Below are 17,413 nucleotides of genomic sequence, written 5' to 3'. Positions count from 1 at the left end.
CTGCAATTCCCTGTAAGGTTGCATTTGATTAAAAATGCAATAATGGGTATTAAAAAAAAATCCCATCAAAACAATTCTGGGATCACATATTTGACTTAATAACTGGAAAGTTGATATTGATCTTTAACAGTGCTGTTGTTTAATTAAAAGCTATGTTGCAGATCATTTGGATCTTGGTGTACACTTTTGTAGACACACAGATGATCGACTCTGCTCTACTAGGGTGAAAAAAAATAATAAAATGCGCGTGCGCTCTTTACATGTGGGTCACGCGAAACCGCATTACACACTTTTCATCCTTCCGACGACACGCTGTGATAAACAATGTTAGTTTTTCATGAAGGGGGGAATTTGTTTGTCGTGTCAGGCGGTTAAAAACACGCCTCTAGATTTACAAGTAGTTTAATTGCTTCGCGCGTTAATGTTGCTTGTTAGGTCAAGTTGTCAAATTCGCTTTTGGGAGTTGTGAGGCGCTAACTCGCGGGATTAGTTTGCAGGCAGCCTGGCAGCGGAGGCGGACTGCGGTGGGATGGGCTGTGAGGTGTTCAAGATGGCGGCGCCCTGTGGAGTGCAGCTACTCTAACAGGTAAACAGGTCCATTAATTTTTATCCCAAATATGTTTTCACAGCGAAATGCATTCGGGTTGATCTCCTGATAGCGATTGTCCGATGTGCTTCTCTATCGATTCCACACCCTCGAGAGCCAGGAAGATTCCCCGGGCGAGTGTGGATCGCTTCTCCCAGCTAACGTTAGCTCTCAGCGCTGTGACTGACTTGTTTTCCGAATGGCACAGAGCTGCATTAAGCACCCTTTGACGATTTACACCTTCCACCGTGGCCCGATCCGTGGTTTTTTGCAAGGCGTGATTGCGTTCTTGGTTTGCACGACAGATGTCTGTTTGTTTTTATAATCGGATCATATAACCCAACCCTGCCCATTGTTCTCTGCGAGTTGTTTACGACAGACAGTCGTTGCTCGGTCCACATACAGCGGCTCTGCTGCGATGGAGCTTCCAAATGACTTTGTCTGCCTCTGCACTGCTCTGATGCACGATGCAAGAGCATCATGTGCACCAATATCGCCCCAATATCGCCTTGTTTATCTGGCGCCTCATATGCATCACACCACAAAGCTTTTAATCTACTGCAGTCAGTCAACCATTAGGCTCTTTTCCAGATATACGTATATATTTATTCGTAGTCAGTTCTGTCTCAAAGCATTCTACGGATGTGTTCCTGTTTTTGTTTTTTTTAAACCCAATAATAACAAAAAAAAAAACTAGGAAGAGGTTTTTGTTAAATAAATAAATTTTATGACAATGCTTTCTTTCAGAAAATGTTTTATTTTTTATTTTTTAAATCCTTTATCTCATTTGAAAATATGGGTGTATCCCTGCTTAGGTGTTAAAAGTAAAATAATTAGATTATCAGAAACAATTCTCACCTCTAAAATATGTTTAAAACATTTGCTCATCCCACTGGATTACTGTCCTCATCATTCATGTGAATTATTCTGTCCATCTATTCTTGATATTAAGCCACAGGTTTTAAATGGAGAGGTTGGAAATCTGCTGAACTGATGAATAATTGACAACTGCATTTTGATAATCATCTAATTGTCCACATTTCCATCAGTCAGTTGAATATTCGATGGCATGATGTCAACATGACCAAACAAGCTTTCTTATCTTGTTCCTTAGCCTGCCAACAGTGCGTCACTCAACTGAAAAATCTAGCGTGTACACGGATGTGTTGTGATATTGTATAAAGAGTCTTTGTCATCTTGAGCATTCCCAGGCTGCCTGAGATCACACTGATGTGTGTTTGGTTGTTTTTACCACTGACCTGGCTCTGCATGACTGTCCCTGGAACAACTAAACACCCCGTTTACATTCATTCTCTTTTCACTCGGAGCTCCAACTACAATTCAGAGTGTTTCGAACCTATTTTGAACTTAATAAATGCGACAGTCCTGAGAATATTGACAGATTTTATTTCAGATTTTCTCTGATATTTGAATAAAAGACTGGCATGCTTGATTTTGCCTTATGTGCTTTGCCTGTGTTGAAAGAGTCAAAGCTTTTCACTAATGAGGGTAAAACTTCAAAATGAATCATCTTTTAATCAAATTTAGGTTTTGAGTCATCTTAATGAAAAGTCAGTCTTGCAGCTTGAGTGATGAAGCGATCAAACGAGCTGATATCCACATTGTTGGGATTTGAGTTCCTGACATTAATGACTGCCATTGAGGAATTTGGGCTGACCAACTGTTAATTACAGCCCTCTTTATAAACAGCATGTAATGGGCAGCCCATTGTCACCCCGCCAAGGTGGTTATATGAAAGCTGGAGTTTATTAGCAAAATAACTCCAAAAGCTTCAAACAGGTTTAAGGAAATCTTCAGGAAATGTGGATGATTACGCACGGAACAGCTGTTACTGTCTAGATCCAGGAAAGTTTTGAAGGATTCGTTATCATTGTGAGCTCGGGCCATTTTCAGCCTATGCATATGATGTAAGCCCCAGGGCTAAGGGGCTTAAAAAAGTAACCTACGGTACTATGGTATCGGCTATATCTAAATACTGCACTACTAGTACTGGTTTATCTATATAGCTAACTAGAATAGAAGATGAGCTTTATACAAACTCAGTGAAAGTATTACAAGTGATTGGAGTATTAGTTTTGGGTGTAAGACACAATATTTGTGGAGATGACCTGCTTGGCAGAGGTCTGTCCTCAGTGCTTTTCTAGTTTCATATGATTTTGTTCAGCTGACAGTGACAACATAACGAAGGTTCTTAAAGTAGCTTTATGGTCTTGGATTCTTTTAACTGAAGGAATAACCTTTGAATTGCACAGAAGCATTGCTTTATTTCTGTTGAATAACCAAAAAGTCAAATCAAAAAGGTTTCTTTCAGTAAAAAATGTTACTTCCGTCATCAGCTTTTTGAAAAACATGCTATTATTGTTTATTGGTTTGAAGTTGGTGTCATGTGCCCCATAATTCTAAATATGAACTAATTCTGAGAAATGTGTGTGAATTGACTGGTGTGACCTAGAGGGGCCTGGAGACTGTATTGGTGGGTGGCCCCAGGAGTGCTCCAGGCAGGCAAGAAGGGACGGACACCCTCAGAAAGCCCCTCACTCCACCCTTCCAGTGCTGGCACCATCATGGCCAGGGAGCAGCCCAACGTGGGGGACCTTCTCCCACTCCTGGAGACCTCCGACCTCCACCAGCTTGATGAGATCAGGGGTCTCATCAATGAGCACCTCAGCACTGGTACGAATGCTGGAATCATTTTAATGTCAATATGGTTCATCCAAATCATCTAACTAAAGAATAATGGTTTGTGTATAGAGAAGATGAAATATCACAATATTTTAAAAGTAAAATTTCCCTTTTTTTTTTTACCTTGAAGAGCGAGGTTCCATGCTACTGAATGGGTTGGTGGACTACTTTTTGGAAACAAATTCTATGCAGGCAATGCATATCCTCTCCTCAGTCAGAGAACCACACGATAAGGTGAGAAAATGAACTTTGTCCTCTTATTAAAGTTACTGCTTCCAATTTTCCCACAGAAACCCCTACATGCTAGATGACGTCAAGATTCCCAACATTGCTCAGGGAAACTCATGTTTTCTGAGTAAAGAAGCATTTTTTTTAGCCCCAAAAAGCTGAAATGTCAACATTTCTTCCAGACTTGCGTTATATCTAAATTGGCTTGATCATTTATATTCAGTCAAACTGTAAACAATCTTGCTAATACAGGACTCTAAATAAATAATGATAGCAGTCATATTTTGACCATAGGGGCTGCGGGTGATGACTTTGCTTCATTTACTACTGTGTTTTCAGTCCTTAAATGTGACCATTTCACATCCTTAGAAAGTCAAAACTTTATCAAAATGTCAGTAAAACCTTTAAATGACAACTACACTACTGTTCTGGAGTTTTGAGGCCTTTCTCAGTTTTCATTCCTCCCCCCTCGCAGCACCTTCTGGACAAAATGAACGAGTGTATGACCAAACAGTCCTGTCGGCTGCCCACCCTCACCCTGCTCGGCCATGTAGTCCGCAAACAGCCATCGTGGATCCACAAGATCGCTCGCTACCCTCTGCTACTATCGCTGCTCAAATGCCTAAAGGTAATGATCCAGTTGTGACTCAGTGCACAAAGAGGATCTCTTGTCAGGATGCAGAAATTAGTGTGGAGTCATGAATTCAGCCACAGGAGAGATTGATATTACAAGGAACACATACGATTTATCATCTCGCCTTATCCTGCATCAAAGAATCAGATCAGTTGAGAGGTCTTCCATGAATTCCTGTCGTTTTGGGAGATTGATTAACTATAAGTGAAAGAAGAGGGGAAAGACAAAGTGGACAAGGGTGACATTCACAGTGTTGTTGTAGAAATATCTGTTGATAAAGCGTGAACATAAATGGAAACCGTGCTTTATCATAAAGTTTCTTTGGCTATGTGTTTTGTAGCATTAACACTAATATATTTAGCCAGCATCACAACAAAAACACATTTTTCTGTAATCACGACAAACATTTTTGTGTAATCACTGACAGAATAGAACAGAGATCAGTCTGTGTTGAACACACCTCCTTAGAATTGCCGTAAAAAGCTTTTCTTTTCCCTCTTGCTGTGGGTCCAGACAGAAAGGAGATGACTTAAGTGTTGTCCCCAGTAATAGGTTAAATAAGCGCATGACAGGGTTACAGAGGCCAGTTGGGAAATAAAGGTGCATGATCCGAACTAAGTAAAGTAATGTAAGTTTCTGTACAATCTTTTTTATCACCTCATAAACCTGAACACTCTCTATTTCAGACGGACACAGACGTAGTGGTGCTGATAACCGGAGTCCTGGTGCTGATCACTCTGCTGCCCATGATCCCTCAAGCTGCAAAACAGCACTTATGGGAGTATTTTGACATCTTCGGACGCCTGGCATCATGGAATCTCAAGAATCCTGGTGGCTGCTTTCTATTCTGCCACATTAATGCATCCAAATATGACTAATAATGAGGGATGATATATTAAATGGTTTGTTTTTTGCTATCTTAACTTCGGTCTTTCCTACATGTTCAGGACAAGTTTCGGAGGTTTATCTAATCCACCTGCACGCCAGCGTCTATTCACTCTTCCACCGTCTTTATGGCATGTACCCGTGCAACTTTGTGTCCTACCTGCGCTCCCATTACAGTATGAAGGAGAACATGGAAACGTTCGACGAAGTTGTGAAGGTGCGAATGTTTACAGTGGACTTTTCATTGATGGTCACTGGTTGTGATGGAAAATGACTCCCAACCTCCCTTTTTCAGCCAATGCTTGAACATGTACGTATTCACCCAGAGCTGGTGACTGGAACCAAGGACCACGAGCTTGACCCCACCAGGTAACTGTGACACCACATTGATAAACAAGCGTTCCCACCATTACAGTCTATCGGCCTGGAATTTAGTTTAGTAAAATAGTAAATTCAATTAAGGAGCTAAATATATTTTTAATGTACCTAATCAAATTGAGGCAGTCTTGTTTTTTGAGTATGAGTGTTGTGCTGTCTTGTAGGTGGAAAAAGTACGAAATCCACGATATCGTCATTGAATGTGCCAAAGTGTCTCTCGACCCCAAGGAAGCCTCTTGCGAGGAGGGCTACTCCACCATGCCTGAAAACGTTTATCCACAGGTTCATGTTCGACCACAAGAGTGCACATCCAGCCCGTACACGGACTTCCAAAGCAGCTATGGTCAGAAGTGACTCCATTCCTGAGAACGTTAAAAGTAGAGAGCCTCTTTAGCTAAATGAAGCTAAAATTAACAAAAGTTGTGGATTGAGCCATTTAAGTACTTGAGTCAAGTCACTTTAGTTTGTATATATTAACTATAAATGTATTTATGTAATGTAGAGGCTGTCTTCTGTCTGAAGGTGTTTGCTTTGCATAAATGCTGCTTTTGCAATAGAGTCCCCCCCCCAGTGATCAAGGTTTTATGACCTGCCTTCTGCACCTAGACCTTTGTGTTTTTTCAAACAGTGTTTGTTGTAACTAGTTTAAAGGACAAACACTTGCAGGGTTGTCCACGAGGCAGTAAAGGTGGCAGGTTATTTGGTGTATCGGTCGGAAGATTGATCAGACTGTTAATCTTCTTGACAGGGAGCTCTTCTTCGACCCCATTCTCCACTCCGCGCCAGCCGCTACCCCCACCCCTGTCCTTGCCTCCCTTTTCGGGGACACTGTCCACCTATCGAAGCCCGCAGACCTCCAGACGGCAGGTAAGATCATCCATAATAGAAAACCAGCCGTCAGAGGTTTGCTTTAGGACCCGCAGGATTGTTTAGGATCCAAACAGAGGGTTGCAGCCGAACACAACGTCTTCTGTTATGGCCATGTCTGCCCTCCATATATCACGTTCAATCAGCATGGTGGGTTCTTTCCCCTTAAAGAAACAATGTTCTTTTTGGAAGCAGTGACTACGCTCCATGCTTTAATGTGTAACGGGGCAGATTTGATGAGTCAGTTTTGAGGAATCAGAATTTGTGTTGCTGGTCCTTGCACTGCTGGTACTCTGCAGTCCCTCCTTAAGGCCAGTTACCATGGAGATGCTGTCTCTTCCTTTCTGTTATCGGGTCAGGTGCATAAGGGACTGCTCTGGGTGCTTTTCTGCCTCATGGAGTCCGAGTATTTTTCCGCTGACCCAGGCAAAAACCCTGGAAAAGAATGACCACCTGCAACACGTATCATTACAAATCTAAAAAGTTTTTGCTGTAACACACCTAAATTGTGGATTTTTAAGTTTAAAGTATAAGATATAATATAATGGTTGCCTTGGTAGTCATATACTCCATCTTATTCCTTGTTCAATACCAGTCAATGTTGCATCCTAAGATCACTGCAGATTTTAGTACTTTGTAGTTGTTTTATTTAGGTTTCATTTGTGTTGTAGTTCCTCTGATTAATCTCTGATCATTTTGCAGAACTCCTCCTGTGATCTTAATTCATCTTGTGGGGCGAAGGACCCTTTGTGGAGCCCCACCTCATTGTGTGGCATGGCCACGCCCCCGTCTTCGAGGGGCATGTCGCCGAACTTGGAGCTCTCCCATAGTGCCTCACACCTTCCGAGCCGCTTTCACTGTACATCAGGTCAACACCTTTAACGCTTCGAAACAAAATCAGCATAACGTTTAATTGATCCTGGAATTGATCCTGGAATTTTGTTTCATGTTGATCAGGAGGAAAAGGAACACCTGCCTCCAGTACCCCTGCCACCTCCTCCCCACCTCCCACCCTTTCAGATGACTTCCCCATAATCTCCTTACCAACCAGCACAGTCCAGTCCAGCCCCCCAAGAAAGGTAATCGTTCTCCCCTTCAGTATCAAAGCCTGTTTAAATTTTAAATGGCACATTACAAAACGCAAGTGTTGATTTACTTAACTCAACTGTCTTGTGGAGGTGCGTCAACTCGTGAAACGGAAAACAAACCAGGATGTATATTGACTTTTTAGGAGCGGCGTCATGGAGAAAGCAGCAGGGCAGTACTGGTGAGGCAGGAAACGGTGAAAGATACGGATAAAAGTGCCGAAGCTGGCTTTGCCAGAGGTTCGTAATGATGTGTACTCTGTCTCATTTCTGAGTAAAGGCCTTCCAGCATTCTTGATACCAAGCAATGAAGCTCATAGCTCACGTTTACTGCCTCTTTTTATTAATTAATATGATTAAAATAGTGACAACAAAGTGGTTCTTTCTTTAACAATAATGGTCATGGTTATGTCCTTTTTAAGACGTAAGTTCACGTCTCTCTCCTTCAGATGCAGAAGCTGCTGAGAACGTCTTGATGACTTTGACTGAGCTGTCGATGTTCATGAAGAAACAAGAGCTGGAGCTTCAGCTCAGAACAGAGAAAGAGAAGGAAGAAGGTGAGTGCTGCAACGGGCGTGTCGCCACATCCAAAAAACCTTGGATGAAAGCATCAGACAAACCACACAGAAGCCTTTTCATATCTTTGGGAGAGCTGCCGGACTATCTGTAAGGAAGTAGGTTGTGTTCAGAATAAAGAGATTGAAGTTGATTTCCATCTCCATTTGTTGTTTTGCCTTTAGCTGCCATCACAGAAGAGCTGCTGAAGATCACCGAGGACAAACGGGAGCTGTCAGCCCTGAGAGGCTTTGACTCCCCTTTCTGCCACACCACTGAGACTCTGACTGGCTGTCAGGCACAAAACAAGGTCCATTCCAACACCCAGCCTGGAGGCCCTTCAAGGGACAACCACCATGCTGCTTCAACGCCTGATAAATCAGAGGCTACTGCTAACACCAGCAGTGTTGGGAGTGAAGGAGGGGGAGGAGGCCTCGGTGGAGAAAGCAGGAGTTCAGCCCCCGCCCTCGAGCACTCCTGGTCCTTCCATTCAGGCTTCACGCCTATCGATCACCACCTGCACCGTAGCTCGTCCGCTCCAGACGAAGACATGGGCAAGTTCGGGATGTTCTCCCCCAGCCCGTGCAGCAAGCCTCCAGCTCCAGTTCCATACGAGTCATTCTTTTACCTGGCCCTCCCCAGGGCAGCCTTGCTCTTCCTGGGCCAGAAGACGTCGGAGGCGGTGCACAAGGCAACGATGGAGAGGCTGTCGCAGTGGGAGGAGGGGGTGGAGGATGGCGAGGAAGAAGGGGTAGTGTCGGCTTCACCACTGGAGGTGCTGGATCGCCTTGTTCAGCAGGGGAGCGATACCCACGATAAAGTGCTCAAGAGGTGCGTGCACTTTCCTTTGGAGAAATCCACAGAAACAGTTATTTGAGCAACATTAAAGATTCATTTACTGTAACAAACATGTAGAATTTAAGGCTCTGGAGGAATCATTTTCCGTCTGACTGCCCTTCGTGCGCTCTGCGTGAGAGTCATTCTGATCACACTGAAGCGATGCGATGTCATGCACGGCCCGTCTCGGTCGATTCCAGTCTTGTTGCCGCGGCCAGAAAGGAACCGCCCGGCCGAGAACAAGAGCGACATTGTTTGATACACAGCCGCCCCCTTTCTTTTCTGTACGTGCACTGAGTTCGCTGTAGACCTCTGAGCCAGAAATACAAGTGTGTCAGCAAGGTCAGCACCGATCACAACCAGACTGGAGTTGCTCATTTCAGTAGTTTTTCTTCCCTACAATTCATGATACATCAAATAATTGAAGCAGTGTGCTTACTTCATACCCTAAAAACAAAATATAGACCAAATGAATGTGACTATAACAGTATATACATTATATGCATAGACCGTTTTGAAAAGTAACAGTAAAGTGGCTCAAACCCACAAAACTGGCGTTATGGTGTGTGGAAAGTGTACAAAAGTCGTCTACAATGTTACTCTCCCCAGGCAAACAGCATTTCCAGCCTCATCCATCTTGTGTAAACTGGAGCATGACTATAAACAGGGAATGGGCAATGCAAGGTGTGGGTTGCTGTAGCATATCCCAGCAAGCGGACAGGAGAGACCCTAGACTGGTCACCACTCCACCTCCGACCACAAACCATCAGTTCACATCGAGAACTAGTCCAGAGTCTCCTGTCCACCTTATTTGTTTGTCAGAATTTAGAAAGGCCCCAGCTAAAATTGCAATAAAGCACCCTGATGTTAGCATTTCAGCTAAATGGCTCCCGATTTTGCCATGGATATGTTTACCTTTGACACGATCACCTCTTTAAAACATATTCAAAAACCTTTTTCCTCACAGATTACCTTTACCGAGCAAGTCAGCTGACTGGACACACTTTGGAGGTAAAACCTAACACACTTTTACTGACAAGGGAAACTATTAGAATGGAATGCATGAGATGGGGGGGGGGATTTGTTGTGGACAGAATTTGTTTGACCAACAGTCATGGTATTTTTCCAGGCTGTGTTTGTCTCGATTGGTATTCAGCCAATGAGGGCGTCATTCCTGATTGTCAATCTGCCTAAAATGGCTCATTCCTCAGATGCTAATTCTCCAAATGTTTTTTCCTGCATTCTTCGTCATAGATTTCGACAATTAGAGCTTTGTGTCTGGTTTTCTTATGCCAGATAGAACAGGTCAACACTCAGATCACATTAGAAGCCATGCTAATGAAATCTTGTTGGATGAATGCAAATCAGTTATGGTCATGTCAAAGTATGATCCGAGGTATCTAGCTTCTGTTACGGAGCCTGGTTTAAATTCTTTCTTTTTTTACGCTGTATAAGTGATGATATCTTCATTTATAATGATTTTGTATTAATTGCAATAAGTGCTTAATTGAATGTGTGCAGGGGTGCTGAAGATTGGTGCTGAGGGTGTTTCAGCACCCCCTGTTGGCACATGATAACACTGTTTAGACCGCTGCATTTTGCCAAATTTGATCATTAAATATGTTGCATCTATGAAAAACAAATGTGCTAAGACCAACAAAGCCTCGAAAGAAAGTTTAGACAGGGTCTGTATGATTGACTTCTCGATATTAGTAGAGGCTTTACCATGGGGTGGAGGTTGATCCGCCGTGGATAGCTTTAAAAACATTTGGCCAAGGCCATGATAAAGTATGAAAATATGTAGAGTATCTTGTAAAACCTAAAGATGTGCAAAAATGGATTCCCTTCTTGCAGTGTTTACCAGTTGTAAAAGCATTTTCACACCAAGATTGGTCTGACATACACCAATTTATCAACTAATTTGACCCATTTTACATGGATAATATCAGTCGTAATATAAAACAGGACCTGCACAATATCATTTACATTACGAGCAGCATAGAGCAACATATACAACGATGTTTTTACATGTTTTCATATGCAGGAGAAATTTGTATCCGTTTTTTCTTTTACCTGTCCTGTTACCTGTTACTGCTGCTGCTTGTGTGTCACGCATGCGATCCTGTTAAATATATGATTGTTATGACTTCCCCAGGCTCGGCTCCTCTGGATGAGCTCCACACGCTGCGCAGCCAGCTGCTCCTCCTGCACAACCAGCTGCTGTACGAGCGCTACAAGAGGGAGCAGCACGCTGTCCGCAACCGACGCCTCCTCCGGCGCATCATCAACGCCACCGCGCTGGAAGAGCAGAACAATGCCATGGCAAGTAAACATGGCAGTATCTTTAATGAGCCTCGTTAAAACACTGAAGTCGCATCTGCAGCTGCCGAATCCGCATGCAGTCATGTGACACTGAGGTGGAAGGATGGGCCCCCTTTTCCCCAACAGGCTTTGATTCCGAAGCCCCTTTTCCTGTTTTAATCTCCGCTTCGGTGTCTGTTGTGCAGAAAGATCAGCTGAGCCTGCAGAGTACTGAAATATTATCACTGAGAGAGAGCCTGCATGTGGAGCAGCAGCGGTACAGGCAGCTGTGGGATGACCGGGAGACGATGGTGACCAGGCTGCACAGCCAGATCAGACAGCTCCAGCAGGGGCGAGATGATTACTACACCAAGAACCAGGAGCTTCAGGTAGAGACACACACCTACATACGTACAATGGATTATACATTAAAGCTGGGGTATGTAGGTTTGGAGTATGCAATAGTTCTGGGACAAGTTCAAACTTGTATACAGAAACAACTAAACCTTTGAGCTAGTAGATCCCTCATAAAAGGCGTAGTACTTTGAGGAATAATTCAGTATTATTAGCCAAAGCTGCGTGGCCACTAAAGCAAAAAAAGCAGCCTGGTAAAGAATAGAAAAAACCACTTTCTTAGTATGTAGAGGAGGACACTTCATGGGGATGACTACACCCGAGGGAGGAGCAGCAGCGGAAAGCTACTATAGACGGGCAGCGAGCCCCGGGTCCGTTTGAAATCTTCTCAGATCCCGAAGTGTCCGCCATCACTCGTAATCCGCACGGATGCTCACTCTGCTTTTGCTTCTCGCTCAGTCCAACTTTTTCCCTCTACGTTCACTTTTCAGTGAGAATTTTCAGGTTTCTACTTTACCATGAAGAGGCAGTTGAGGCCACTAGAGGGGTTGAAACATGCTTGAGGCTTGTCGCTATCCTACAGGTGCAGAGTAGCACCAGACCAATCAGGAAGCTCCAGACCAGAAGAGCTTTGATTGGTCAAAGATACTGGGAGCGGTAGACTTTTCAAAATACATTAAAAAGAGATGGAGCAAAATATAAATATATAGTTTTTCCAAGCAAATCCCGCACACCCCACCTTTAATTCATATAGTTCCTAGAAACATTTAATGACTAAAAGGGTAACAAACAGTAAGGCAGTGGAAAGCTATCGGTACCACAAGAGATGGACCTTTTGTGTTTCTCGTCTCCAGAGCAAGTTGCAGGAGTGTCAGAAAATGATGGACGAACTGGAGGCAGAGCTTCAAAGAGCCAATAACAAAGTCTGCCACACTGGCCACCTTCTTAATCAGATGACTGTCAAGGTAAAGAAACGGCTCCTTTCATGTTGGGTTTGGGGAGCGTGGCCCACAAGAAAATCTACCTTAACGTCAATTGAATTGTACATTTAAAACAGTCTGGTGTTCTGCCTTATTTCAAGTAGTTTTTGGTCTTATTGTGGTCATTATCCAGTTCTTGAAGTTGGCCACAGAAGAAGGGGCAGAATTTACTGCAGGGGGCGCTGTGTACTGAAATGGCTGCACCGGTCGTTGAATCTCTAGACGCTACTGCAACAGTGTTGATCTTATGCTCCCTGTCGCTGTATTTCAGACAGGTTTGATTTGTAGTGTAATTGCTGCTTTGTCCTTTTTTGTTGTCATTGTTTGTCTCGTTTGTCCTTCAGGTAAGCAACAGCGAGAGCACCCAGCAGCAGATGAGCTTCCTGAACAAGCAGCTGCTGCTCCTCGGGGAGGCGCATAAGCTGTCCATGGTGGAGTCACAGCACACAGGCAAAGATAACATAAAGGTATGGCAACATAATGAGCTGAAAAATGATCCCAAACAGGGGCGACACACTCTCCAACTAAACCCTGATGTCATGCTGTAAAAAATTCCATCTCTAAATGTTCATTGATTCATAAATATAGCTTAGGATTCTCTGGGGACACAGGATTTGCAGTTCTGCTACTTGGTAGCTACTGGGCACATTTTTTTGCTTTGAATTTTTTTCATTCCATCCCCACAGGAACAAGTAATTCTGGAGTTACTCATTCACAGAAGCAGGAAGTGGCCCAGAGTCATCTTTATTTATATCAATGATTTGTACACATAGTCCCACAGTATGTCTTATTCTAAGAGATCTCTTTTTTTCTGGGGTCATGGGGAAGCTGCTGGGGCCTATCCCAGCAGCATTTGGGAGTTCATTACTTGGCTCAACAGTGCTCTGAAGGTGTCCTGGCACCTCCCCCTACTCCCAGAACACCTTCAATGTTTTGTCTGTACCGGGGCTTGAACGGAGAATTCTTGGCCCAGTCCCCTACAGACTGAGCTTCCACCCCATTTCTGTTCTGAGTGATGTCCTGAAAATAATACGTGGCTATTTAAATTGCTGACAATGACATGGTGATGCTCCCCCACCACATAGGAGGCCCAGATGCTTAAAGCATCCTTTGCAAAGGAGGTGACGGCGCTCCGGCAGAACCTGCTCGTTCAGGAACAGAAACTGGAAGCGGCGCAGCAGAGAGTGGCCGAGATGGAGACGCAGCTCTCCAAGAAGGAACACCTCATCATCGAGCAGAAGAAGTTTCTCGAGGATGTCAAATGTCAAGCAAAGTGAGTGTGAACACCCAAGGCTACAAAATGATGTGTTTGCAAGGGCAACTACGCTACGCTGTCGCACATCAACCTTTTTTTAATTGAATCCTGTAAAAAGTGATTTTTTTCTTAAATTGTTTTCCCCTGGCGTGTTCATGTAGAGCGGAACAGCAGGCCTCAGACAGCAGGTGTCAGGCTCAGAGGAGAATAACGCAGCTGCTGCAGACAGAACTCCTGCAGCTCTACAGCAGAGTGGAAATGGAGGCTCCTGCCGGCACTGCCTCAGGTTCACCAGCAGGGGGCAGAGCTGTTGCACGCATTCACGCTGACTCCAGGTCAGTAATAACGATGTAGACTTTTGCCCTTAATTTTTTATTACATTTAAAGTTCAGTTTTCCTTTTTTGTGATCTGTAACCTTGTAACATAACATCTGTTATAATCTTTGTATGTGTTTATCAGTTTATATGTGAGTATTTTGTCCATCACAGTGTCACGCTTCAAGATGGACCAAGTAAAACCTTCACCGCTAATGAGGAGGACAGCAGATCACCACCAGACTCCCCTCAGGGCAATGGCAGCACTTTATCGCCAGGGCAACCAAAGGCGAACAACTCTTCTAAAACAACAACCAATTCCATCAATGGCAGTCAGGATCTGGCCCCACCCTTACTGGTTGAGCCCTCCCTGTCTTGTTCCTACAGTAACCAACTTGCACCCCGACCCCTTTCTGACACCCCACTCACAGTAGGGTCGTATCCCAGTGCCAAGAGCTTCCTGGGCATGAAGGCTCGCGAGCTGTTTCGCAACAAGAGCGAGAGCCAGTGCGATGAGGAGCAGCCTCGGCCTCGGCTAGCCGGCCTGGCGCATGACCTGAAAACTGAACTGTGTGTGGAGCCCCCCTGCCCTGCTTACAGTGCACCCAGCGGACCTGCACCTTGCCCGATCCCAACTCAGATTCCAGCCGCAGCCCCTGCCCCCACGGCTCCTCTCACTGTGCCCACCAAGCAGCGTCCCTTGGAGCCCAAGCAGCGGGCCTCCAGCCAGGAAAGCCCGCGAAGGAAGGCAGGGGCAGGGCCAGGGGGAGGACGAGGCCACGCAGGGCCTGTCCGCCCCCAGCAGCAGCAGCAGCAGCAGCAGCAGCCGCAGCAGCTAAAGATTATGGACTACAATGAAACACATCATGAGCACAGCTAGAGACTCGGGACTGAGCTGGGTGAAGTGGCCAGACTAAAGTTTAAATATGAAGAGCTACAAATCGGAATTCAGTGTTATATGTTAAATTTCTCTGAGTGGACAACAGGATTTCCCCACTTTTTTCACTTTTTTTTTTAATAGTGTTTGATTCCCCTGATGAGTTTATAGCAATACAATGCCAGTGCTTTGTAACTGGTGGAGATACTAGGCAACTAAAAAGTGACCCAGTGTGTTTAACATTTAAACGTTTAGGTCAGACAAAATAAAATCATAGAACGGAAAATATCTTCCTGCTTTACTTGCATCAGCCACGCAGCTCGGTCATCTGGAACATGATCCACAGATTCATCTGTGCCTGAGCTGTCAACAAAATGGATGCAAAAGAAATAAATAAATCAGTTTATGAAATAACCAAGATCAAAAACCCCACAATGCACAGAAAGATGCTTACGTTAATCACCCCAAGATAATGCATTTTTATATAAAATAATTTGACCGCAAATGTTCCCTTTAGCTTGGTTTTGTTGACATGGGAATCTCAGATATGCCAAAATCTTATAAAATAAAAGCACAGCTATCTGCTGTCATGGTTACTGAATCTTAGTGAGAAAATGCTCCATTTTTTGTCCCTTTGACGGGCCGACCCTTTAAACACTACCATTATCAGATGGTTAATTTGTCGCCCCTACCTGCTGTGGCACTGACTGAAATCTAGATTGTGTTAAAGTATGTGTTGAGCATGTTATACCAGAGTGCTGGTGGTGATTAGTATTTATTTCCTGTCTTGGTTTCATTTTGGATCGTCCTGTTGTCCGAAGGTTTTGAAAATCCAGGATGGGACTGGAACGTATGACAGTTCCCGCATTTCAGGCAACGATGCAAGGACAAAAACATGTGAAATTTAGAAGTACAAAGTACATCGATTTTGAGTTTTCTACATTCCACATGAAACACCTTTAAATAAGCTTATTTATTGATGGGAATTTGAGTGAATATCCTGAAGTGACGCTGGCAAGGGACACTTTTTTTTCAATGATTCTTTTGAAATCTCATGGAAATCTCATGTGACTGAATTCAGTCATTTCAACAAAAGAAATGCCATCTTGTCAAATCAATTCCCACTGCATGCCTGATGCATGCATTTAGCCTGTTTCTTGAAAGTATTAGAATTAAGCTCCAGGTCAGGGGTCTCAATCCTGTTGTCCACTGAGAACTACCGTTACTTCCTTTTTGCCTCGCTAACTAAAGCATGTTCAACAATCCACCTGAAACGCCAACCGTAGTTAAATACATCAAACTAAGACAGAAGGTACAATCAGCACAATCTGAAGTAACCAGGACTCTGACCAGAGCTGGAGAATCTGGGACAAAATGGCAACAAAGGAACTTCTAAAAAGCAGTGGCTTATGTTTAACTGTGAACAATAAAGATCGTCTTCGATGTTTTGCACTACAGTTGTTGAGTTGTAGTTGTTTTGTTCAAAACAAGGATATGGTGCACCCAATGCACAAAAGTTCTGTTTAGGAACAACTATAAGGAGCATCTTATGGTAGCTGGAGGACAGACAAAATCTTCAATGTAGCCACATGATATGGAATAACTGCTAAACATTTTTAGCTGATCAAATGTAGACAAATTAGCTCCACTTGGTGATGTCTTCCACTGATGCAACAAGAATAAGAGCAAAAACTACTTCATTTCACAAGATTAAAAGATTTATTTATTTCAGTGTTCACTAAATACCTAATTTAGTGGGCGGTACTAAACTCACAAAGCAGAATTGGTGGGTCAGACCAAAGCAATCTATTCCTAAGCATAAACTGTTGCTAGCTACGCATGCTTAAAAGCTTTCACTAAGGAGCTTCACAGATGATCAATGGCTCATTAAAGAAAATCTGCCCACAGAATCCTAAACAAAAGTGTAAAGAGCAACGTCTTGGCCTTAGCAACGCCTTTAGGTCGCTAAGGGCAAAGTAAGGCAGTAATAATCGAAACCAGAGATCGCAACATGCTAACAGTCCTGTATAAATTGAGTTTAGCACCGCCCATCAAATTAGCATGTCGTGACAGAAATGAAGTTATAAATGGGGACCGGGAAAAAGGAATGTAGAAATAAAGAAAATCTCAAATGAAGGAATGTAGAAATAAACTAAATGTAAAAATAAATCAATATAGAAATGGACAAATGCCCAAATACAATTTCTACAGACCAAAAAAATGTATCTTGCGTTTATTTATTTGCGCTAAAGTTGTTCTTGTCCCCCACTGAGCAGAGGTAGAAATGAACAAAACATAGTTTTGACAGACTTCTTTTCATTTGGAAATAACGAAGACAATGTCCCTGTTTTGTCTATGCGCTACCGTTGTCACATTATTTCCAGCAGAGGTCACTGTTGCCCTGAAAGATCCCAGCTCGACCTCTCTGGCCATCCTGGGATCAACAGGTAAACCAAGACTCAAATGTGGCAATTTGGAGATGATTCAGGTTGTGGGATGTAAATGCTGCAGTTGGGTCAATACACATCTGTAGAATTAATGTATGGATTACCTTTCTTTCCTTCTTTTCTTCA

At 43.6% G+C, this 17,413-nt stretch overlaps 1 protein-coding gene across 2 annotated transcripts; it reads left to right on the top strand.

Annotated features, from left to right (window-relative positions):
* Positions 1-287: 287 nt before the first annotated feature.
* Positions 288-16,297, top strand: tsc1b (TSC complex subunit 1b). 2 transcript variants are annotated; one of them, XM_057018873.1, is made up of 22 exons: positions 288-586; positions 3,060-3,280; positions 3,420-3,523; positions 3,993-4,145; positions 4,838-4,982; positions 5,099-5,253; positions 5,332-5,405; positions 5,579-5,757; positions 6,163-6,281; positions 6,984-7,149; positions 7,239-7,360; positions 7,513-7,606; positions 7,816-7,923; positions 8,107-8,752; positions 9,726-9,769; positions 10,914-11,080; positions 11,266-11,448; positions 12,268-12,378; positions 12,738-12,860; positions 13,479-13,666; positions 13,810-13,983; positions 14,138-16,297. In XM_057018873.1, the coding sequence occupies exons 2-22, from the start codon at positions 3,172-3,174 to the stop codon at positions 14,841-14,843; spliced, it is 3,870 nt and encodes a 1,289-aa protein (XP_056874853.1). In that variant the 5' UTR covers positions 288-586; positions 3,060-3,171; the 3' UTR covers positions 14,844-16,297. The 2 variants fall into 2 exon arrangements, with proteins under 2 accessions (XP_056874853.1, XP_056874852.1); XM_057018872.1 differs by having other exon boundaries at positions 7,789-7,923.
* The last annotated feature ends 1,116 nt before the right edge of the window (positions 16,298-17,413 follow it).

The sequence above is a fragment of the Takifugu flavidus genome, chromosome 20 (genome assembly GCF_003711565.1).
Source record: "Takifugu flavidus isolate HTHZ2018 chromosome 20, ASM371156v2, whole genome shotgun sequence".
NCBI lineage: Eukaryota > Metazoa > Chordata > Actinopteri > Tetraodontiformes > Tetraodontidae > Takifugu > Takifugu flavidus.
The sequence above is the reverse complement of the archived record's forward strand: the minus strand, read 5'-3'. Positions and strand labels throughout refer to the sequence as shown.

Coding starts and splice junctions, on each gene's coding strand:
- tsc1b (XM_057018872.1), top strand. CDS start 3,172: ATGGCCAGGGAGCAGCCCAACGTGGGGGACCTTCTCCCACTCCTGGAG. Junction 7,607..7,788: donor CGAAGCTGGCTTTGCCAGAG/GTTCGTAATGAT, acceptor GTCCTTTTTAAG/ACGTAAGTTCACGTCTCTCT. Junction 8,753..9,725: donor CACGATAAAGTGCTCAAGAG/GTGCGTGCACTT, acceptor TTTTCCTCACAG/ATTACCTTTACCGAGCAAGT.